We start from the raw sequence: 24,468 nt of genomic DNA, 5'->3' as shown, positions 1-24,468 counted from the left end.
TTTATATATAAACATGTACATTCTATTGCATTCTAGTTTAGGCCTACATTAATTATCAAAATGTAAACAGCTTTAAACATTGCCTTATATTCTATCTTCAATTATCCTCATGAATATCAATATTTTAGTCCATAATTTCTGCGCTTAACTTGTTTTGTGTGATGACTGTGCTCTGATATGAAAACTACTGAATTTATAATCATGTAGAAGAATCAAAATTCAACAAATGGCAAAATCTCAATTTGGGTCTGCTCAGCACAGTTTAATGTTGTTGTTGAACAGCCTTCAGTGATGGTTAGTGAGACTTCGGTCTTGCTTACTTCGAACAACAGTACATCAGTATCAAAAGATAAATGCCACACATGACTATATGTTCATGAATTGCGTCATATGATTTTCAAAACTGTTTTTATTTAAAATTTTGCATTGAAAATTCTAAATTCCCTTGCATTGATACATATCCAGAAAATATGTAGGTTCACGACAATTCCTCAATAAAAGCATCATAGAAAACGTCCCCAATGTGACCACGGTGGGGCAGTAAAGGTCCGCTACAGGTTTCGCAGATCTGTGAAAATGAGTGGAATTACGTGCTCCATGTAAATTAGATCGAACAAAATTTGTTACATAAAATGATCAAATAAAAGTAATCACATTTACTCATTAAATGTTTTTCTTTTATACATTTAAAATACATCAAGGCTCACATTTATAACCCATTTTTTGTTTGCAGACAGGAGTTAAAACGTCAATGTCAAATGTAGTGTATAGAGTAAATAAAGAAGAACAATAAGTTGCGGATATAAATAATTAGCAAAAGTCAGCATGCTTTATTTACAGCTAATTTAACGATTTACATTATGCATGATTTCTAAACTATTTATAACTCTTCGTTATCTTGATACATTATCCTTGACATTTCAAAAGGTACCCTCCACACATCCCGTATGGGTTCTGCATCTACCTGTGTGTAGTTACGTAACCGAATGTGAGGAAATTATGTTTATAACAGCTGCCCAGCGTCACGCTTCAAAACTGCGACTTTAAGGCTTTGAGGGCGGGCCCGAGCGAGCGCTGTTTCCTGACAGGCTGTTTCCACCTTCAGTCAAGCCCCATTCATAAATAAGTCATTTAGAGGAGGAACCGATGTAACAAGTATTGATCGATCTCGCTAGCGACGCTCCTGGTTACAGTATTTCTTCTTATGCGTTCGGTCGCGAGATGCTCGAATGAATATTTCGTTCCTCGCAGACAGCGAAAGCGACGGTGGCCGATCCGCGGACCGAAAGAGATTGACTTCCGATCGGTGACCCCTTTCCCCAACTGTAATGACATGAGCGCTCCAGCAGGAAGCTTACATCGTTCTGTGTTTGGAAACATTGTAGCCAAGTCTTTTGCGTGTGCGTTTTAAGGGGCTAATGTGAACTATTTCAATCGTATTTATTGTAGATTGTGATGTTTTATTAGATGCTTTAGGCGTGTATCGGGTCCGTCCTTTTGGGCGCATCAAAAGTAAGCAAATACCCAAGCCAAATGGAAAGCTGAACCATGGCAGCAAAGGAAGACCTATATGCCAAAGTAGCTCCACGGATGCAGCGGCAGAGCCGGCCTGGGACTGTCAAACATGGAAATAGTCTGGACGTGTTGCTGTCAATGGGCTTCCCCAAAACCAGGGCGTAAGTACCAGTTTGATTTCTCACAGCACCCGATACACGCATCACGGGTCTCGAGCATCACGCAGCTGTTATCACATCTGTGTACGTGAAGTACAGGAACACGAAGACGTTATCACACCCTTCTTATGAATAGGAACAGAGATTTAATAGAGATTATTAGAAATAGTACAAGTTGCCTTGGTAATGGCGTCGATGTGGTTGTGCTATTGATTAAAATGACGATGTGGGAAATTGGCACAATGGCTGAAGGGTCACTGAGTTTAAAGGAGTTTTTTTCTTTTGGCCTATTAAGCTAATTCAACTCGTCATACATGATCCGGCTGTATACATGATTTGTCCAGGTCCACTGGAGGCTGTATTGTTTCTTTGCTGCCAGCGCTTCCTCCAGTGGATGAGGTTGGCACCAGGCGCAAGGGACCGGGCCGAGAGGTCAGATCACCACATTGCGTATATGGCTGATCTCAGAAGTATTTTACTGCCAGGGCACTTTACTGAACATGCTCTCTGTGTTATACTTCTCAGAAATCCATATGTTTATCTTTATCTCCTTTCATTTATACCGTGTTCCTGTAGCTCCATTGGTGGAACATCACATTTGCAGCTCAAATGTCATCGGATCGAATCCCAGGGAACAAATACTGAAAGTTCTCATTGAAATAGGTTATAGCTTACAGTAAATGCAGTGTTTTTGCTTTGGAGAAGCAGATCTGCCAAATTCTTAAATGTTCATTCGGTCACATCATAGCTCATTGCGATACAGTTTTGGTTTGGGTGATGTCGCAGAGGCCTGAACATCTGTCCCTTAATGACTTTTCTACTCTGAGGAGTACTGTTGAAGAAGAGACCTCCAGCCAGCCATGAAAGCAGCATTAGGTTGCTGTCAGTGAGGAGCTAGATACTCATTCATCAAAATTACTGTTCATCTCTGCCTCTTTTAACCACAGTCTTTCTCTCTCTCTCTCTCCTGTTTCCTCACTCATATCTTTAATTTTAGCCGGGGTATAATCCGGCAGTTTCCATAATCTACATCGAATCCTCATAGTCTCTTCTATTTTGTTTTAGTGCTGAGATTGAGATTGAGATTGTACTGGCCAAATGTTGATGTTCACAAATAATCCAACAAGCTTAAAGACAAGAAGTCTAATGCCTTGTGCGGATTTTATCCAATCTCAATAACTGTTTTTTTTGATGCAAATCAAGGTTTTCTGTCTGTAGACATCATTGATGCAGACTGTATTAAACCGGACATCGTCCTTGACATGAGAATTCTAAACATGGCTAAATATTTGTATTAGTTGAAGTGGTATTCATAGTTTTTAGATGTAAATCTCTTTATTATTCACTCTGTTTTGGACGGAGTAAATAACATATATTTATATTGTTATTAACATTAAAAGATCATTATACAATTTTGGTTTCTAATATTTATATCTACATATCCTTTAGCAATTGTTTTGGTCCTTTAGTCTCCATGCCCAAACAAGGAAAACATTACTGTGTGTCAAACTAATGGACAATTTTGGAAACAAGATAAAGATTTAGATAAAAAGTGATTTTTACAATATGTAATCTTTCCTGTTTAGGTAAAACGGGGTTTATTGGTGACATTATGTTGTTGCTTATTTATTTAGAAAATATATATCTCAAAACAACGGCATTTTTATAATAGTAAAAAAAGGTTACAAGTAATTTATGAATTTTAACTTAAGTAGCCTATAGGTTAGATATGATTAAACTAGAAACACACCAAGGCATATGTTACATTTACAATAATTTGTTTTATTAAAAAAAAATTTAAAATAGGATTTTTGTTACGTAAAGCAATTTTAAGAAGATTATATAATGCCATATGACTGTTTTAGGGGTTCACTTTGGAAAATGTGACAAACATCGGTTGAATAAAAAGCATATATATAATTAAAATAGGAACCATGACTTTTGACGTTCCTTTTGTTTCCTGTTTGTTGTGTTTGTCTCACACATTCTTGAAAAAATATTCTTGACATATTTAAGTATGATAATTAAACAACTTAAAATGTTGGCTATTTGACATGTGCTAGAGAAATTCCCTGTCCTGATACTTAATAGCTGAAACATGGCTTCACATGCCAGGAGTCCCAGTAGTCTTGGACACAAGCTGCTCAGCTGGAATGATCATTGGGAGTAATAGAACAGGAGATTTTGTGTTGTCAGTGAGGGAACTTTGAATCAGATTTGCTGTCACTTGTCAATGTAAGCAAAATCAGTTTTAAATGTGTTCATACATGTTGCAGTAAGAGTTAAAATGTTAAGGTTGACAGTTTGCATTGTGTTCTGCTTCTGAGTGATACATACAATCAGTACCAAGCAGAACATTTTTGAGTTTTTTTTAACTCACCTCAGTTAACTGTCTAATTATTTTAAAAACTTTTATTTGACGTCTTCTTTTTGTTGCTTAGACTAGAGAGAAATTGCAATAATATTATTTTACAGCTCTACACCCTCTACAGGGTGCTGGAGGGTTCATGGGAATTTGCTTAACCAATCCACATGTGTTTTGTGGATTTGGAGAAGGCATTCGACTGTGTCCCTCGTGGCATCCTGTGGAGGGTGCTTCGGGAGTATGGGGTCTGTGGTCCTTTACTAAGGGCTGTCAGGTCCCTGTACGGCCGAAGCAGGAGCTTGGTTCGCATTGCCGGCAGTAAGTCGGACTTGTTCCCAGTGCATGTCGGACTCCGGCAGGGCTGCCCTTTGTCACCGGTTCTGTTCGTAATTTTTATGGACAAAATTTCTAGGCGCAGCCAGGGGCCGCAGGGTGTCAGGTTTGGGGACCACACGATCTCGTCTCTGCTATTTGCGGATGATGTTGTCGTGTTGGCCCCTTCAAACCAGGACCTTCAGCATGCACTGGGACGGTTTACAGCAGAGTGTGAAGTCGGAAAAGGGTGGCTTGCCCACTTCAGGTTGGTGGAGAGTTCCTTCCTCAAGTGGAGGAGTTTAAGTATCTCGGGGCTTGTTCACGAGTGAGGGAAGGATGGAACGGGAGATTGACAGACGGATCGGTGCAGCTTCTGCAGTAATGCGGTCAATTTACCGGTCAATCTACGTTCCTACTCTCACCTATGGTCATGAGCTTTGGGTCATGACCGAAAGGACAAGATCCCGGATACAGGCGGCAGAAATGAGCTTCCTCCGCAGGGTGGCTGGGCGATCCCTTAGAGATAGGGTGAGAAGCTCGGTCACACGGGAGGAGCTCGGAGTAGAGCCGCTGCTCCTCCACATCGAGAAGGGTCAGCTGAGGTGGCTTGGGCATCTGTTACGGATGCCTACTGGACACCTTCCCCGGAAGGTGTTCCGGGCCCGTCCGACCGGGAGGAGACCCCGGGGAAGACCTAGGACTCGCTGGTGGGACTATGTCTCCCGGAAGTGCTGGAGGAAGTGTCTAGGGTGAGGGATGTCTGGGCATCTCTGCTTAGACTGCTGCCCCGCGACCCGGCCCCGGATAAGCGGTAGAAAATGGATGGATGGATGGAATTATTTTACGATGATGGGAGCGATTGAAGGGTGTAGTGTTATATTTAGTGGTCCTCGATTAAGCATTTCTATTATGAAACCTTTCTGTAGCTCTGTGGTGCTTTTCTTGTTGGACTGGATGTTGTTGTGGAACAATGTGTTGCATGTTCACTTTTTTTCTGTGTCTTTGGTGTGTTGCATGTTGCCTATGCATATATTAGACATGTACAATTGCAAAAGTTAAAGTGAAAGAACAAAATATGTATTATATCTAAAAGCTAATGCTCACACATACCTGCCTGAAATGCCTTGTGTGACCACACCCCCACAAATCTACGTCAGTTCGTGGCATGATAAGACTGAGACCGCCCAAATGTATTCGCGAAGTATGCTCTTCTTACCTACAGTACAATTGCTTTGGAACCTGATGTTCCAAATATGCTAAGAATCATTACGTTTTCGTCACACGCTTGCAGTATTCAGCAAAGGGTTAACATAAGAACGTTATCTTCATATATTTGGTATGTTTGCTTTGTTTTAGTGACAGCATGCAGCCTATTGGCTCCATAATGTATGCAAAATGTGATGCTCAAACATTTGTTTACATTTGATTGGTGACCTTGATAAAGTGCAGAATCGTATTTGTTCGTGATTTCGTTTCAAAATTCTTCATTTTTGTTGATTTCCAATGTTAAGTTAAGAACACATTTTTTGTGGTTTTAAACGTCCAGTGTGTCATTTTTTGGGATGATCTATTGATAGAAATGCAATATAACATACATAGCTATGTCTACGGAGGTGTATAAAGAGCTTATACATAATACATACATAATGAAACTTTATTGTTTTCTTACCTTAGAATGAGCTATTTCCATCTACATACATCGCGGGCCCCCTTGCATGTAATTCGCCATGTTCTGTCAGCCGTCGTAGTGTTTCGAAAGGGAGGGGTGGAGTGAGTGGTAGGTTGCAATTCCCAACCAGTAGGATTCATTTAAATGCGGGGTCTGCGATTTCCGAATTACGCTTGTTTGGACAAAATCGGGGGAAGAGTAAAAAAAAAATTGTAGCCAATAAGCAGAAAGGTGCAACATGCACAGGACAGACATTTTTCGAGCCGAGCGCTGAAGAAAGCGTAAGATGGGGGTAGGGGTGTGTTTATTTTGGTGATTTGAACATCAACAATGGCTGAGAGAAATTGGACACCTCACCTTTAAGGCCTCAAAAAATCATTTAAAGTCTAAGAATGGATTTTAGTGTAAAATCATCTCTCCTTGATCCCTCCTTTCACCCAACATATGAAATCGCTTCATTATCAATTTAAAACCTACCTGAAGCCCTGTGAAGTGAAAAATCATGTACACTTCTATGTGCTCTGATATCTAGTGTCTGATTCTGGAAACCACTTTTGTGCCTGTTGACTCATTTGTGTTGTAACCATATGAGTGCACATTTTGAAACCTTGCTCTTTTTGGAGGTTTCTTTGTGAAACTGTGGAGGCCATACTTATCAGCAAGCTGTCAGAATGCGTGCGTGTTAAGGTCAGTTAGAGGGGGAAGCTCTCATACACAGGGTGGAAACACTGATGTTTCTGTGTCCTGGCTGCTTAGGGACTCTTTCCAGTTTCGCCTGATGATTCAGGAGTTGCTCAAATTTTCCGCAAGAGAAAGGCAGAATGAGAATAGAGAGGGAGGGTGAAAACTTTGTTTTAAAAGGAGAATCTTTTTAGTCCCGAGGTGGAAACATTCAGTTCAGAAAACAACACAGCATTAGTAATTCAAAAGCTGCTTTGTGTTTGAAAAAGTTGACGAGTCAGTCAGGGATAGTTCATCCTCATACATCCTCATATTTTATTCCGAACCCTTATGACTTTCACGCGTTTAAATAATCAAATATGTGGGTGCATAAATAATATCGTCCAAATGTCTTTCAAGGATATGACTAAACTGTACAACTGTAATAAAGTATCATCATCTTTATTACGACAATTATGGGTTCACTAAGGCTTGAACACAAAAAAAAGATTTTGATGTCATTTTCCGTATAGTACATTGAATAAGCTTAAAGGGTGGTGTGTCTGTGAATCACAGGCTTTACGGATTAAAGCCAAACTGTGTTTATCTGTTCTGGGTCAGGCTATGTGTTTGTATGCATGTATTTATGTTAGTCATGTACAGGCTTTCCCTTACCTGTGGGGTGTGTAGATGTGTTTGTGTCTGGTCTGAATTTATTTAATCAGTTGATTTAATCCCTGTGAAATGCCGTGAAGCTCCTAGTGATGCTCACTTGATACGTTTGTTTGTTCTTTATTATACTACAACAATTAATGGTTGGCCCATGTTCAATAATAATGACTTTATTACAAGAAAGTCTTTGTATTTGTTGAGCAATCACATGATGAGCTTCTAAGGAATGGGAAGTAGGCACCACAAAACCGAAGAATACCCTTATGGTCCCATGGGTTTTTCTAACAATCAACAGTTACATGTCCAATAATGTTTTATTAAAGCTGATATTTTATTAAAGCTCATTAATAAGCTGATGAAAACAAGATCTTGGTAAATCTTCCTCTCTCAACATCACTTTCAGTTCTGTTTACAAGTTGTTCAGAGTTTTTGAACACGACATTTTACAACCAAAATTTTTGTGTAAAGAAGTTTTTACTTAGTATATGTGCGTGCTTAAGAAAACAAACTCATCACACAAAAGTAGAACTCCTACAGTATATTTGCAGACTCAAAAGTAAACTCAAAGCTCAAAGTTTGTCCGCTAAGAGGAAGTGCCCCATTTCAGGAAGTGGTTTGTGACCTTTAGAGAGCGACGTGGCTGCTGGGACATAAAGGAACCCATATGTGCTGAGACACAAAGACGTGGGGGTGGAAAGACACATGCACACACAAAACTTCAAATATAGTGAGGTACACACAAAGGCATATGTGCATAGTCTGAAATATCATGACAGGGGTTCACAGAAATTTAATCTAAAGGGCAAGTGCATGTGCCTCCCCTTGTAGTCTCAATAAATATGAACTTGCATGCGCCTACCCAAATATATGCTCTGAACCCTATGTACTTTAGCGCGAGTATTTAGGGACAGGCAGTATAATAAAAGCAAATGTATTTAAGTGTATATATATTTAGTGTGTATATTCATCATACATTTGCATCACTTTCTTTAAAAAAATCATCATCAAGGCATCAAGTAGAACAAAACTGTGCGTTTTAATTTTGTTCTTTTATATTTAAGCTTTATATAGATAATTTACACATTAATATAATTTTTGTATATTTAATTTTAAAATGTAGTTGAAAAAGAATGCTGTGCAGACAGGCATGATATTTAATCATTTAAAATACTCTTACAGGAATACATAAATTACGTATTTTTACAAATTTGAATACATCAAAAATCTTACAGGAATTGCTAAACACTTTTTTTATGCTAAAGTTTAATACAGAGATACTATCTGTTTTAACACTCATATTCGCAAGGCACTGGAAAAGGAAGAATCATGAAAGAAGTGTTATAACAAGAAGCTGTAAAAAGCTAAACAGCAAAATAAAAAATACTTCCTAGTGTAACCTTAATTTTCTGTCCTCAGAAATGATTGATGAATGACACATAACATTTTACAGTGCGATTTAAAATGTAGTTCATTTAATTGAGTTATAGTTTTACAAACAATACCCATGATCACTTGCTTTTACTATAAAAATAACATTGATAAAATTATTATGTGTGTTTGTTTAGGATGACTTTTAACTCTTTAATCAATGTAGTGGCATTTTGTGGGGGGTGAGAGCAGCAGTTCATACTAAATGGTTTTATTTGTACTAGTAACCACTTTAACTACTGTCAAACTTTGATGTAGTTTTGCAGCAGGGTTGCCAGTAACTTAATGTAGATTTAGACAGACTATAAATTCTTATATGCAGTGTTAATTAAATAAAACCATAAAATTCTAGCAAGAAAAGTGACCTAAGATATTTAGTCTTGTTTTATGAAAAAGAAAATTATAAACTAGATAAGTTTATGGTTTAGATTTAATTTACCTGTTGCGAAATAACAGCAACGTTTTACAGTGGTTACGATGGTATTTTGACAGGAATTAGGGCTGCCGTGGTATCGTTTTTGTAAAAGAGTGTATGGTGTTAGATTACGCACTTTTTTTTAGAAATGAATGAATGGATGTGTTTAGATTGTAACTGTTCTTTGAGATGCTTTGTTGGAGGCTATTCTCATTTAACCTCTCCTCTGGATATAAATAAACTCAAACTTAATAAATCATAGAGAAGAAATGAATAAAGGAGGAAAAATAATTCCTATTTTCTCCATAAAGCTGTTGTGAGGGTTACCTGTAGCTGTTGTTTGAGTGTTAGTGTTGAGTGTTGTCAATTATGGTTTGGTGATGATGTCAGATGGTGACACCATAATACAATTGAATACAGTTAACATATTTAACATACTCCGGTGTTAAATAATTACTTATGATACTCAAAATGACACATATACTTTTCATGAGTACAGTTAACTCAGGCAAGTGTTGAAATTCAGCACGCCTTTGTGATTCAGCAGACAAGCGATTTATCCGTCTGTTAAAGCCATGCTGATTATATTGGAGTCGAACTGAAAAATGAATCTGAGAGGATGTGATTGAAATCCTACAAGATCAAGATCAAAGTTTCTAAATGAGCTTTAATGGAAGAAGTTGAAATGTATTTGTGATTATGCCTTTCTGTTGTGACATTTTTAAATGGCATAATTGTTAATGGTCAGACACAGTGAATCATGTTTTAGTCATAGCAGCACACACATGTTCAAACACGTGTTCACGCCTTGTACCACATACACGCTTTTTGTCAAAACGTTGTAATTTCTCTTAATTGAGCTATTCTATTATATATTATATAAAAAAATCTATTAAATTAGCTATCTGCACAGCCATATGGTGGTGTTGTCAAAAGATAAGGCCACGATTTCATTTTTTTTCTGATTTGACCTCTGTATAGGTCCTGTTGGTCCTTCCCTTTTCTGTCTGCAAACAGTGTCACCCTCTGCCCAGTCTCATACACCCTTACCTAGCGAGAACCCCTTGCACAAAAGCTACGAGTGTTTTTCATCTAGTTTTAACATAGAAAGCTGTTAACTAGTGAGGAGAAAACACCAAATGAGTGTGAAAAGATCTTCGCAGCCAGCCAGCCCTGTTACTTACAGAGGCAGAAGGGCTTATTGTCAGGAGATAACAATCGTGCACGAGGATATAGAGAGAGAGAGAGAGAGCAGAACAATCAGAGACATCACATGCTGCATTTGTTATTCTTTCTTCTCATTTTCTCTGTGTGGGTTGGAGGAGAAATAAAGACAAAAGACGTGAAAGAGAGAAAGAGGGTGTGATAGTAAGATAGTGAAACAGCCTCCAAATTTAAAGAGACAGTTCCTCCAAAAAATTTAAACTGTCATAATTTACGTTGTTCCAAACCTGAACGATCTATGCAAAAGTTAAAATTGTATAAGATGTTCCTCACTGATTGCTCTTTTTCATTCAATTGAAGCATATCGGAATAGCAGCTTTCAAGCTTCAAAAAACTCTAAGTTGACTTATTAATTTTGTTGAGGAACTAGAAGTTAAACAGTGCCTCATTAGAAACAGCAAGATTTAATGCAACATGATTATCTGATCAGAGCAAAATATGTGTGAAAAAATGTGGAATTTGATCAATAATACACGATTTGAGTTGGTTTGTGTCAGTTCAATCCTATAACATGCACAGCAGCACATTCAACACTGGTCTGTGAAAATTTAAATACTTTGAAGGCATAGTTTACATAATTTATTCATTGTTTGTTTGTATGACTTTCTTCTGTGGAACATTTTGAGAAATGTTTCAGTTGTTTTGTATCTTTACAGTGGAGGTCTAATGTTGTTTTAACGTTTTTTAAAATAATTTTTACTTTCGGGGGAACTATCCCTTAAAGGTTTTAAGAAACAATCAGAATATTATTTTTTCGATGAAATTCATTCACTATTGCATTGAGGACACCCGTTTATGTGCCTATGTGTGCATCGTGGGTGTCGCGTTATGTTGTGCTGAATGGGGATACATGCTAACTTACTCTGTAAACAGGAAGTGACTGTTTCCCCATAGAGTTTGGAGGTTGTGCCGAAGGAGAGAGAATAAAGGCGCACATATGCACTAAAGCAGCAGAAAGATACTGACTTCAATGCTAAAGTTATTACACTTGTTTAAACATCACTTCCTAGGAATTAAAATGTCAAATCAAAATCTAGATAACAATATATTTTGTTTTGACACATTCACCCCGAACCCACACACAAATGCACATGCATTCCCTGGACCAGCCTCTTCATCCCTCTGAAATACTGCACAGGAAATACAGGTTATAAATAAATCATCGAGTTCCTGCCTGAAGCACTGACCAGAGGGGAAGGGAGGAGGAGATGGCCAGTAACACAATATACATCACACACATATATAGATATATGTATAGAGAGAGTCTGATTGATAATTGGACGAGTAAAGTGCATTTGACTGTGTGTGTGCATATGTGTGGCATACCAGAATGATTTTCTCTTCTGTGTACGAGCACAAGAACAGTTATCTCTACTGTTTAGAATGTGGTGTGTGTAGGAGCTCAGGTTCACGTGAGCTTGCATTTCGAATGCACGTCTTTGTAGATGTATACAGAAAGTTTAAGCGTGTGGGAGGACTTGTCAGCTTTGGGGTTTGATGAAATGTTGAGAAAATGCGACCGTGCAGTTTGATAAAACGCTTCTTCGAAAACCCTGTTTAATGCAGATTTATACGTGACATACTTGAACCAAGCATAGGGCACTTGGGAATTCTCTTCATTTATGAAAGGTTTTGTTGTAGTGCTTTCATTCAAAGTACCTAGTTTGGCTGATGATGGTTTTTGACTTATGTTTATCTTTTTTAATCATCAATTTCTATCAAGATTTAAGATTAAAAAAAAAATTATAAAACTTTTCTTATGAGAAAATAGTTTGCATTGAATGACAAATTTGTGTGTATCTCTGCTGGCATCTAAACCTTTGCATGTATGAAAGCTTGAATATGTGTCTGATGTTTGTATGTCATAATTCATACCATATGGCAAGTGTGCTGTGTCTAGAGATTGCTTGTTAGTTAATATGTGTGTGTGTGTGTTTAGAAATGCAGTTACATTTTTTTTATTAAATTCTTACATGTTTCAAGGCGCTGCTACACAAATCCCTTGAGCTTGTGCATGATATACATACTTGCATTTGGGTTGTAATTGTGCATATAGTGAATGTTTAATCTTTCATGGACATATGGTTGAGCATCATAGGCTTCCCCATCCCAGTATGCATTGTGGGTTTGCTGGCAGGATAACCATTTCCTCTTGGACGCCAACTAAATATAGAGTTATTCAAATATTACTAATTAAATGCAAAATACACCTATTGTTTATTATTTTAAAGTAATTAATTCATTTAAATGTGCCCGAAATACATTTCATACAGTTACAATGTGTCTCATATATATTTTCTATTTGAATAATGAAATGTTGTCTTGCTTAGGGCTGGGCTGATAGACGATGCCATCGGCCGTCACCGATAGCTGACAGACATGACGATGTTGAGCTGGCATCGTGATTCCAACAAATGTTTCATCAACGTTTCGTGTATAAAGGCATGACTGGGCAGTAAGCTTCGTATAGAGAAGACATGTGTCTGTGCAGCTCCTGTTGTATAAAGAAGAAATGCGCCTCACTTTATAACTTTTTTATTTAATATAACATCAGAATAACAATCAAGCCTCACTTTATTACTGCGAAGCTCGCGCTGTACAGATGGCACCTGTTTATACAGTCAATGGATGACAAGCGGCAGAATTGACAAGCGGCAGAATTGATAAGGGATGTATATAGATGTGTCTCTGCGCAGCTCTGGCCAGACACACCTCGTACGTCGCCCAACCCTTTGCTATTTACAAACTCGTCTCGGTATCGTCATTGCTGTAAGAAAAGTTTCAGGCTTCCTAGACGGTGTTGATTTGGAGGGTAAATGGTAAAGGATCTGTATTTTAAACAGATTTGGGGCATTGTTAAAAAGGCATTGATTTGGACCGCTGATCACCAGTGGTTTCCTGTGCTTTGAACATAATTTCCCTCATCTTTCATGTATAACTTCTCTATTCTTGCGTTTTGTCATGAGGTGTTAGACCAGCGCATTATACATTTTATGTGTTCTTTTTATTTGTTACATCAATATGACATAAAATACATTTGAAGAAGAAGGTCACCCAAGTTATGCTTGCGTTGTTTCAAACCTCTTTTACTTTCTTACTGGCATAGACAATAGATTCAGGCTCTTAAATTAAATTAGTGATAAGAAATGTTCTTTACTTTAAGGCACACAGACATCTAACATCTACACACATACTTAACTAATAGGTATACATTTATATGCCAAGATAAAGAATGTGTTTTGGCTTTGTTTAAAATAGCTATCGCAGTGTAGATAAGAGTTCCTGTAAGCTTTTTTCTTGGTAAAAATAAGCTATGAAAGTATAGAGTGTAGAACAAAAGTGGGACTTGTAATAAGCAAATGGTAACCACGGCGTACCCATTCACCTTTACTGGATAAAATGTTTTTCGCATCATTTTTGTGTGCTCTGAACTTTCTCTGTTGCTGATCATCAGTTAGTGGAAATTCAATATCCGGTGTCACACGAGACATGTGTCATAAATGCATTTCCACTGATTGCTCACTATCAATCAGTCATATAAGACAATATATTATTCCTCCCACTTAGTCATTTTTGGTGTGTGTCTCTCTGAGGCTTTATTATAACAGACCCACTGTGCACAACACCTTATTTCCCCAGAGAGTGTGTGATTTTTAGAGTTTTATAAAAAGACACTAATTAGATTTAGAACATAATTGAATCAGCTCAGAAGAAAAAGCAGCTGATAGGTCAGGTGACAGGCGAGGAAATGGCATAGGGAGTTTAGCGTGACCTTTTATTTGATTATGTGTAGTTTCACAGTATAGATGAACAGCGCAGAGGAAAATATCATCCTACACATGGGAAGATTATGTGCAATTATCCATACTAAATATGATTGTAGCTGTGAATGTGTGTGTGTGCATTTATGAGTGGAGAGCTCACAGAAGTGTGTGACCTACATTATTGTAATTATTAAGTGTCAGATTGCTTTTAATTACACATTTTTGGTCTGTATGATATAAAATAAAATAAAAGGGTACTAGAGATAAAGAGAGAGAGAAAGAAAAAAAGAGAGAGAGAGAGAGGGCAGAGTGTGGGGAGAATTTATGAACTGAGAGCGATAACACATACTTCCTTTTCATCAGTTTTTGAAAACCGCAGACCAAATGAAGTTATATTCTCAGTATGATCTTTTTTATGTCAGCCACCTGCTAAATAAGTCAGACTTTGTGAGTTTACTGTTGTATCGATTAGTTGTTGCATTGGAAATATTTAATTTAAAACAACATGTAAACACAAATGTACAACACAAATATGTATTTATTTACATAGTAATCGAGGAACAAATAGTATCATGTATAATATAAGTGTTTACATGGCCATTATACAAAAATGATACGTACAAAAATATCTCGCTACCGAAAGTCATGATTGACCAGTCAAAATAAGGTCCGGATAATAAATAATATCATACATAATATTGCACAACATTGTCGCCAGAGTTAGGGCTGTGCAATTATTTGAAAATTAATCGTAACCGTCAATTTTATGCTTTAACAATTACAAAATCGAGGTAAATCAATTATTGTGCCACATTCCATGTTGCATGGATCCTCTCTTTTCTTGTGGTATAAATCCACAGCACGCCACTTTCCTTTACAGTGGTTCAGCTGTGCTATTTCTTAACATGTATTTTTCAGTTGAATTCACAGTTTAAAAGACAAGTTTTAACATTTTTCTATGTTGTTTTAAAGTTAACGAGTAATCGTGTTAAATAATCGGAATCTCAATATTGGGCAAAATAATCGAGATTATGATTTTTGTCACGATCGAGCAGCCCTAGTCAGAGTCACTGGATTTAACTTTTTTTACTGTATTAGTGAAAAGGCACGTGTTTGAGACATGCTGAATATGTAATGAGCAGAGGAATGATGTGGTAAGCTCTTCTCATTGGTGGGGATGACTCACTCGACCTTCTTCAGGCTAAACTGAAGAAGGAAGCATTTTAATATTTATGAATGCCAGTAAAGTGATATATGAAGCTCTAGCAAATTTGCTTTCCCAATATTGCTTTGGGGACTGGAGGGTTATGGGAGTTTGTTTCACCTGCTTTTGATTTCATGAATGATAAATAATGTTTCATATACAGAGACTGAAACAATATAAGAACATCCGAGTGATCTCAGGTTTAGATCTCTGAGCACTAATGTACTTGATAAACATCCTCCGGAAAGGAGGCCATTGATTTTGTGACCAGTACAGCAATTGAGCTGATCTCTCTCTCTCTCTCTCTCTCTCTCTCTCTCCCCCTCTCCCTCTCCCTCTGTCCTTTCTCTTATAGGCTAAAAGCTCTGGTTTCAACTGGGGGCAAAAATGTACAAGCAGCCTGCGACTGGTGAGCATGCACACACCCACACACATGCTCCATGACCCATAGTTTTTGACAGCTGTTCATTTCATTTGAACCATATTGAATTGCAGACATTTTTGGGACTTTGATGTGAAAATATGATACTAATTATTTTGAAGCATTAAACACATAAGCAAATGAAAACTATTTAAGCACCACCTCAAATCAAAATCTAAGTTTAGTGATCATCTTGACAATTAGCTGATGAATACATTTACATATTTCTTTTCTGAAAAATTGACTCATTCTGACTCATCTTGAACAACACAGAATTGTCTCCAGTCATATGAGACACTTCTTCCCCTAATAGCACCTGCAATCAATTATAAAGTAGCACATTTTTGTTCATGTAAACAAAGCACTTTTAAAAATAAATGTGAAAACTGTAAAGAAAACAGCATTTTCAGATTTTAAATAAACCCTTTATAGCCTCAACTCAGTGCTCTTGGCCCTTAATGATTCAATTCTGCCCTCTGCTGGCCAAGTTTCTTTACCTCACCTTCATCAGTTCTCAGCACATCAAACATGACATTGTCTGTTTTCTACAGGTTGTTCTCCCATGTAGATGACCCATTCCTAGACGATCCTTTACCCAGGGAATATGTGCTGTACCTGAAGCCCAGCGGCCCTTTGCTCAACCAACTCTCCAACTTCTGGCAACAGAGTCGTCTCACCTGTGGCAAGAACAAAGCTCACAACATCTTCCCTCACATAACCCTCTGCCAGTTCTTTATGGTCAGAACACACTATTAACAAACTCATCCGTGTTTAACAATACTGTTCTTTAGTATAGATATGTTTAATACCACAATTGTTACACTGTCTTTGGTTCTGTGTCTCTCTTTCTCTCTCATTGTAGTGTGAAGACAGTAAAGTAGATGCCCTTTGTGAAGTCCTGCAGACAGCGGTTGGTCAATGGAGAGGTCGGTTTCCTTCCCCTCTCCCTCTGGAGTTATACTCATCGTCTAACTTCATCGGCCTCTTTGTGGAAGAGAAGGTGGCTGAGGTGATCAAGATCTTTGCTGCAGACTTTGCCACTGAGGCGGCTTCCAAAGCAGGTGGGTAGATGAATGTATTTCTGTTTACAATGTTACCTTCCTTTCTTCCTCGGCGTCTCCCAGTGTACACTTTTTATTTACATTTTGGTGTCTTTAATGGCGTGAAAAATATTTTCATTGCCCAATCGTTTGTAGCACATCTGTCTACCTCTGGAAGTTGTACAATGCGACATGAAGAAAAAATATAACGAATATAACTTTTCTCCAGATGTGCATATGGAGCCTCATAAAAAACAGCTCCATGTAACTCTGGCCTACCACTTCCAATCCAATCATCATGCAACATTAGAGAAGCTTGCCAAAGGCGTAGACATAGGCCTGGGCTGTGACTGGCAGGCTGTGCTCTTTTCACGGGACATCCGATTCGCCAATCATGAGGTTGTATCAGTCAATTAATGTATACGTTTTATTTATTTATTTTTACAGGGGCTTTTTATGATGACCAGAGTTATATGATGTGACAAGTCCTGTATCTGTTTAAAGGAATTGTTGCCAAGATGAAAATATTATTTACTAACCCTCTTGTCATTACGAATCAGTATGACTTAATAGTATATTTTGAAGAATGTTGGTAACCAAACAATGGTACTCATTCACTTTGTTTTGACTATTGTATTGACACAAAACCACAAGTCAATAGGTACCGCCGTGGTTTGGTTACCAACATTCTTCAAAATATCTTCTTTCGTGTTTTGCAGACGAAAGTAAGTCATGCATGTTTGAAATGACAAGAGGGTGAGTAAATGATGCCAGAGCTTTCATTTCTTGGTGAATTGTCCCTTTAAGTTACCTAATGCACCGTCGAAACCATTATAAATATTGACCCAGGGGCCTCTCCTCTTTTTCAGACTCTGCGAGTGATGTACCCTTATGCGCCTCAGAATGATGATGAATTGGAGCTGGTGCCTGGCGACTTCATCTTCATGTCATCTTTGGAACAGGCCACTGCCAGTGAGGGCTGGGTCTATGGGACTTCTATGGGCACAGGCTTATCTGGACTACTCCCGGAAAATTATGTCAACCGGGCAGATGAGTGTGACACTTGGGTCTTTCATGGGTAAGATTGATCTGAGAGGGGATTAAATCTAGATTTTGTGCTGAGCTCTTATAGTACTGATATATGGTGACAATATGCTTAAATTTAAGGCACCTTTAACTTTAAGCCCACTTTATTCTATTATTTTTTCAGATCTTTCTCCTTCTTGAATGGAACCCCATCAACCAATAGCACGGGTGCAATGGGTGGGCTTTTCCTTGACGCACACATGGACGGTCGTTTCCTTGATGAACCCACTCCAATCGACTCGTCCAGTCTTGGTGTCATTTGTCAGTCTATGCAGGTGAACACTTGTCTACAGTTTTTTCCGGAAAAATAGTAGTTTACACAAAATGTTAATTATTTCACTATTTACTCACCCAGGTGATACTCCAAATGTATGTTTTTGAAAGAAACTGCCAAGAGTTTAGAGTGAGACGAGGGTGCTTTAAGTGACAACAGAATCTTGTTTTTTGTGTGAATCATTCCTTTAATTAGGTAATGGATCATATCAACTGATGATGACTTCTGTTTTTTGGTCTGTTTTAGATCCCACGACCCAATCAGTCTCGAATCCCTAAGAGAGCGTTGTTTGTGTGCCGCCATGGTGAGAGAATGGACGTAGTGTTTGGGAAACACTGGATTACTCAGTGCTTTGATGCCAAAGGTCCAAGTTCAGAATTCCAGATCTTCTATCTTCACTATTTTCCAGACACGCGTCTGTCTGTTACTGAAAGCTGTTTTTCTTGCTTAACGGATAGAAGCGTGTGCTCATTTTGTGCATGCTTTTTCTGTGTGGTGCAGGTCGCTATGTGCGGTCTAACCTCAATATGCCACTGAGTCTCCCAGCGAGGACTGGAGGCTACAGGGACTATGATAAGGACTGTCCTATCACTGTGTTTGGAGCCACACAGGCTCGCCTAGTTGGTCAGTCACTCATCACTGCTAAATACACATTTAGAGCAATATCACATACCTTCCTATGTATTTTATCTTTTTACTCTTTTGCTAAACTCATTAAAAGGGAACTGTCATGAATTACTTACCCTCAAGTCATTCACATAAGCCTAGGACATTTGTTCATCTTTGCTGTTTTGACAATGTTCAGGAGCTTTCTGACTCCTGCTTATAGACAGCAACGCAACTGACATTCTGCGCTTTAAAAGCCCAGTTTCATATCGGTCTGAATTTTAATTTTAGTTCTCCTTTTAAGTTCACCAAAACCAAAAATGTTGTCATAATTTAAACACCTTCGAAATGTTACAAATCTATATCCACCTAAATAAGTCACCAAAATAATGGTTATTTAAAAACATATGAATGTAAAGGGGCAATAAAATAATTTATGTAAATTTGACATAATCTTATACTTATCCTTATCTTCATAAGACGGGATAGAAATGTAACGATGATTAATGGTCTATTTGGACATGAATAATAACTCCAGCCAGCTAATTGTAATTCTAATTGTTAAATTGCATTGTTTACAAACTTGATCCACACAGTAATCACGTTTTATAGCTTCACATTCCACAACCGCAATTGACAAAAGATAGAAACAATCAAAAGACATTATAAAATGCCATTCAATTTTGCAATTTTGTTTAAAAAGGCAGAGCCGTAAAACCTTCGTCATATTATACCTTTTATTGTGCCGTTTTACTTCAGAAATGATTACATGAACTTTTTATCTACAGCCTCAGTTTCAATTCATGTTTATGTATGATTGTTTTATAGGTGAGGCGCTGCTGGAAAGTCATACGGTGATAGACTTTGTGTATTGTTCTCCATCTCTGCGCTGCGTGCAAACAGCTCATAATATCCTCAAAGGTATAAGAGCACCTTTATCTTTCATATTTCTTTTGTCCCTTCATAAATCAGATGTTTTACTGATATGTGAGCCAAGGAAACATATCCGGGTCATTTCACAGTATCCAATTTCCTCCCCCTTAAACTCTTTTTTATTAACTCTCGTTATGGATTGTATGTCTCAGGTCTTCAGTTGGACGGTAAGACTAAGATCAGAGTCGAGCCGGGTCTGTTTGAGTGGACTAAATGGGTTTCGGGAACCTCTTTGCCTTCCTGGATCCCCCCTGCGGATTTGGCAGCTGCAAACCTTAGTGTGGACACAACCTACAGGTACTCCTATATATACTTTCTAGACTTCTTTTAGTGTTATGTGGTATACGTTCCAGTAAATGGATTTTGAAGTCGCACAATAAGTAGTTCTATTAAGAGGAGTTTTTTATGGTTCTGTCTTCATTTCATAAATCAGTTCCTTTTTGTAAAATGTAATTATTCTCTCATTGCCTTGTTCCTCTCCAGACCTCATATACCCATCAGTAAACTGGCCGTGTCCGAGTCCTACGAAACATACATCAGTCGCAGTTTCCAAGTGACACGTGAAATACTGTCAGAGTGCAATAATTTAGGTGGGTTGTATTTTTGTGTTGTATTTTTATACATAATGTACGGGGTTAAAATATGTTTTTAGTTTACATTGTCGTTTTGCCACCTCACAAACAGGAAATACAGTGCTGATTGTGGCCCATGCTTCCTCTCTGGAAGCTTGCACTAGGCAGATTCAGGGACTCACTCCGCAAAACTCGAAAGACTTTGTGCAAGTGGTCAGAAAGGTCAGTTTACCAAATATGTTATTATATTCCCAAACTTTAACATCTCTGTAACATTTTTATGAATTTTCTCTGTATCAATTTCCTCCTATTTCTCTTGCAGATACCATACTTAGGCTTTTGTGCCTCTGAAGAGATGGGTGAGACAGGCGTCTGGCAGCTTGTGGACCCGCCCATCCTGCCGCTCACCCACGGACCCAATCACAGCTTTAACTGGAGGGAAACGCTGCTGCAGGATTGAAACGCATTGCATCTTTACCATTATTGCTCTTCCTCCAAAGGCAACAGAGATGTGCTTAGTCATGCATCTCTCTCGCATCACAGACTTGCATCATACTATAAAAGGCTCATGCTTCCATACTCAAGTTCTCGCACTGCTGAAGTATACGCACCCTTGACTCTTGGTAATATTTGTGCTTAAATGGCATGTGGTCAAGGTTAAAACATCAACAAGTTTAAAACCGTAGCAGATTATTTTAAAACTGAGTGGAACCTTTGAAATCTTCCTTCTGATTTGAACATACCTAAAGTTTGAGACCTTCAGACTCAGGCCACGTGTCTCACGCAGGATGCCAAGACATAGAGCATATGTCACGTACATGATGTAACGCACGGTGATAAACTCAGGTTTCGGTGACTGGGAAATTTTGTGCAAACTGTGTCGAAGTTGGTAAAACATCATCCAACACTTCCAAAATGGATGCAGCTGGACTCAGGTTGGATGTGTGTACACTTCTCAAACTCAATTTGACTAGACTCCAGAGTAGAACGTGACTTCCTTATACACTGTGAACAAAGTAGACATGCACAACGTCTTGCAGCAAGATTTTCCCGTTACACCTTCCTTCCCACAGATCTGCTACAAGCCCCCACACCGGTTTCCTGTAAGCACAATAATCTGGCAATCAGACTTAGACAAAGGAACTTTAAAGTAGTTATTGAAATGGATTCGGAGGGCAGCACATTCGTCCTGTGCCTTGCTAACATGCTGCTACTATTTAACACTTTGCAACTATAGGATATTTTGGGAGTACTGTTAGTTAGGTCTTAGTAGTTGGAGACGAACATCCCAAATTCTTTCAGTCTTTTTTGCATGTAGGGTTGCTTTGCCAGATTGGAAGATAAATCCTGTAAGGCATCAGCATACTTTTAAATACTGTCTCACGAATAGTTTCAACGTCTTAAACAAGCCTTTCATGAACAGCTCGAATAATGTTATGTGCAGCAGTTACAAACAGGAATGCATCGCTGTGTGCGAGTAAGGCAAGCTTTACTTTCTGAGCACTTGAAAATCTAACCAAACAGGAAAGATCGCTTCAACAATGTATAGAATTGTACATTAATGCATAACGTGACTGTATATACTAAGTAACAGTAAAAACCATTTGATGTGTTTTACCCTTAAATGGAAAATGTATAATTGCATTTATTTATGTATTCATTTTAAAGATAATTTGTTGGTGCTTCAGATTTTTGTTTCGTTATTTCCTGTTACTGAAATCAAGCCATAACAAATAACTATATAAATCACTATATAATGCAGTGTTTATGTCCACTCCAGGAACTTGCATAAGTATATCTGTTACTGCTTTATGCTAGCTGTACTTCCTTATGTTGTTTTGTCCCACCAATTTGTCATTTAATGGAAGGAAGAAGCATGCATTATGAAAGAATACGGTTTTCATATATTACACGCTTTCAGGGTGTACTGTTTCAGTGCATTTAACTATTTAACTTATACAGCTATGCTTTTTATAAAATGTGCCAAGGGTATTGGAACAGGTTTTTGTTGTTGTTGATCTTTTCCCAAATGGTTCCTATCAGTGAAGATTCCTGGAACAATTAATCCATTTTAGAATCCGGAATCCATTTTAGTTTCAAACCAATCAATTTTCATTAGGTTGGCCTTTTTTCTACGTTATATAACTTTACATATACCTTCTCATATTAGCTTCCCACTTATGAATTAAGATCAGACATTTATCACAACACAGATGACTTTATGAAGAAATATTAGCCATGTTTGACATTTCAGAATCCCAATTGAAGTTACTTTATTAAACCCTTCATTGAATATCACAGTTCTTCCAATAATGGCAACATGCGATTATGCCATCTGGTGAATCATTGTGTATTACCACAGAGGGCTAAAGAAGTCCAAATTGACAAAAGATGATTCAGACATTGTTTGACTCACTGGGAGGTGATATTGTCACAGCATATTTTTAGAATCATGCTTAAGTGTGCAACCTCTGACTATTATAGTTAAGGAAGAGTTGGGTAACAGGAGCCTAAGTGCTTCATTGATCTTTTTTGAGCAACACAATAAATTTGTTTTCTGATGCTTAAGGATGTACTTCAAACATACTCTGACCAGTTCAAATCTTTTGTTGAGTTTTTGTGTTATGTTTTGTGTACACTTGGAAGCATTGCCGATCAATGACTGAGATTATAATGGAAGGATTGCCGTTATTGTTTTTTAGTGGATAAAGTATTAAGGCTAGGTTAATGCACCCTCATTAAAAAATTCCACAAGCATATGACATTCAGTTACAAAAAACTACCTTTATAAATATGTTTTTTTCACATTTATTTTAAGACCTAATGCATAACGTTTGTAAAGCTTTTTTGCAAATAAATATTTTTGTCATCTGCATTTAAGAGCTTTTTTCTGTATGTTTTACTGGTCATACTTCACAATGCAGTGATTAATACGTCCTGCCTGCATTGGTAGATTGACCATCAGTAGCCTACAAGTTCCCGCTTTGCGCCTACTAGTGGCCACAAAGGCATTTAACCCAGTTTGAGAATTATAGTACAATTACAAATATAACAAAACCTTTTTTATTTTATCATCTTTTTTTGCAACACGAAAAAACTTGTCATGTATTTTTTCACTTGTAAAGTTATGACAAATGACTTAGTTATTGTGTTATTGTGTTGAATAGCTATTGCTGGTCACACACCTCTAGAAAACCCCCAAAAATATTTTGATTTTGATTCTTGTCTTTTTTATGTTGTTAAATTGATCTGAAACTATATAGTGTTTATTTATCAGATGTGTACATTTTTAGTTGCGGTAGTCTCCCACTGCCTATGCGGCCCACCAGATGGCGCTCCCAGGCCCACCAAAAGGCCGCGGCCCTGGGGTTGAGAATCACTGATCTAGATTATATTTTTATTTTAAAAACATTTTTGTTGGTCAGGAAAAAATTATAAAATAAAGAACACTGTATTTTTTGGTCTTCTAATTATCCCCTAAATATAATACATTTATTTTATATAGGGCCATTAAAGGTTGCTTTGTCAAAGCGCTTCACGTAGACATCACATCAGGGGCCTGTACCATGAACAAACTCAGGGTTACAGGATTAGTTTTTTTAACTTTGTTAGTACTATGAAGCAGCTCGTCGACTTTCTTTGTCAACTCAAGCTTTGATCCTGAAGCTAAAATTAACCCAAGAGCGAATGCATACGAAAGAGCCGGGACCGAAAAACAATCGCGTTCATATCGCGGATATCAGTTCAGTATGTATCTCAGGAAATAATTACGCGCAAATATAACATATAAATGCCATATTGCATAAACTGCCGAAGGATGAGAGAAGTGTTTTAGAAACTTTTTATATTTTAGAAAAACTGTATGCGTTTAATGTATATATGAAGAGTTTGGTTCCAAAATAAGATTACTTTATTTTTTTAATTATTCAAAAATCTACTTTTTTAATTATGTTATCATCTTTTTATTGTGTTAGTTTTATAAACCTTAAATCCTATATACACATTTTATTACATTTAAATGCATTCGATCCATCATAGAAAATATGATTTAAGGGAAAAAAATGTTTTCAGGACATCACAACAAAAGTCCTACCATGGACATCGCACAATTTCAACTGACAAAATGTATTGAAACCTAAATAAAAAA

The 24,468-nt window shown here is 37.6% G+C and overlaps 1 protein-coding gene across 1 annotated transcript; it reads left to right on the top strand.

Moving 5' to 3' along the window:
• The first annotated feature begins 1,103 nt into the window (after positions 1 to 1,103).
• On the top strand, positions 1,104 to 23,194 carry ubash3ba (ubiquitin associated and SH3 domain containing Ba). Its single transcript, XM_079451279.1, has 14 exons — positions 1,104 to 1,676; positions 15,745 to 15,798; positions 16,362 to 16,548; positions 16,673 to 16,871; positions 17,080 to 17,249; positions 17,720 to 17,928; positions 18,061 to 18,211; positions 18,457 to 18,574; positions 18,712 to 18,834; positions 19,645 to 19,737; positions 19,902 to 20,046; positions 20,233 to 20,339; positions 20,434 to 20,543; positions 20,644 to 23,194. The coding sequence occupies exons 1-14, from the start codon at positions 1,549 to 1,551 to the stop codon at positions 20,779 to 20,781; spliced, it is 1,932 nt and encodes a 643-aa protein (XP_079307405.1). The 5' UTR covers positions 1,104 to 1,548; the 3' UTR covers positions 20,782 to 23,194.
• The last annotated feature ends 1,274 nt before the right edge of the window (positions 23,195 to 24,468 follow it).

The sequence above is a fragment of the Barbatula barbatula genome, assembly GCF_947034865.1.
Source record: "Barbatula barbatula genome assembly, chromosome: 2".
Classification (NCBI taxonomy): domain Eukaryota; kingdom Metazoa; phylum Chordata; class Actinopteri; order Cypriniformes; family Nemacheilidae; genus Barbatula; species Barbatula barbatula.
The sequence above is the reverse complement of the archived record's forward strand: the minus strand, read 5'-3'. Positions and strand labels throughout refer to the sequence as shown.

What these genes read in the sequence shown, in the direction of transcription:
- ubash3ba (XM_079451279.1), top strand. Translation starts at nt 1,549, where the DNA reads ATGGCAGCAAAGGAAGACCTATATGCCAAAGTAGCTCCACGGATGCAG. An exon ending in CCCTCTGCCAGTTCTTTATG is followed by an intron (nt 16,549 to 16,672) that starts GTCAGAACACAC and finishes CTCTCATTGTAG; the next exon opens with TGTGAAGACAGTAAAGTAGA. An exon ending in TGAGGCGGCTTCCAAAGCAG is followed by an intron (nt 16,872 to 17,079) that starts GTGGGTAGATGA and finishes ACTTTTCTCCAG; the next exon opens with ATGTGCATATGGAGCCTCAT.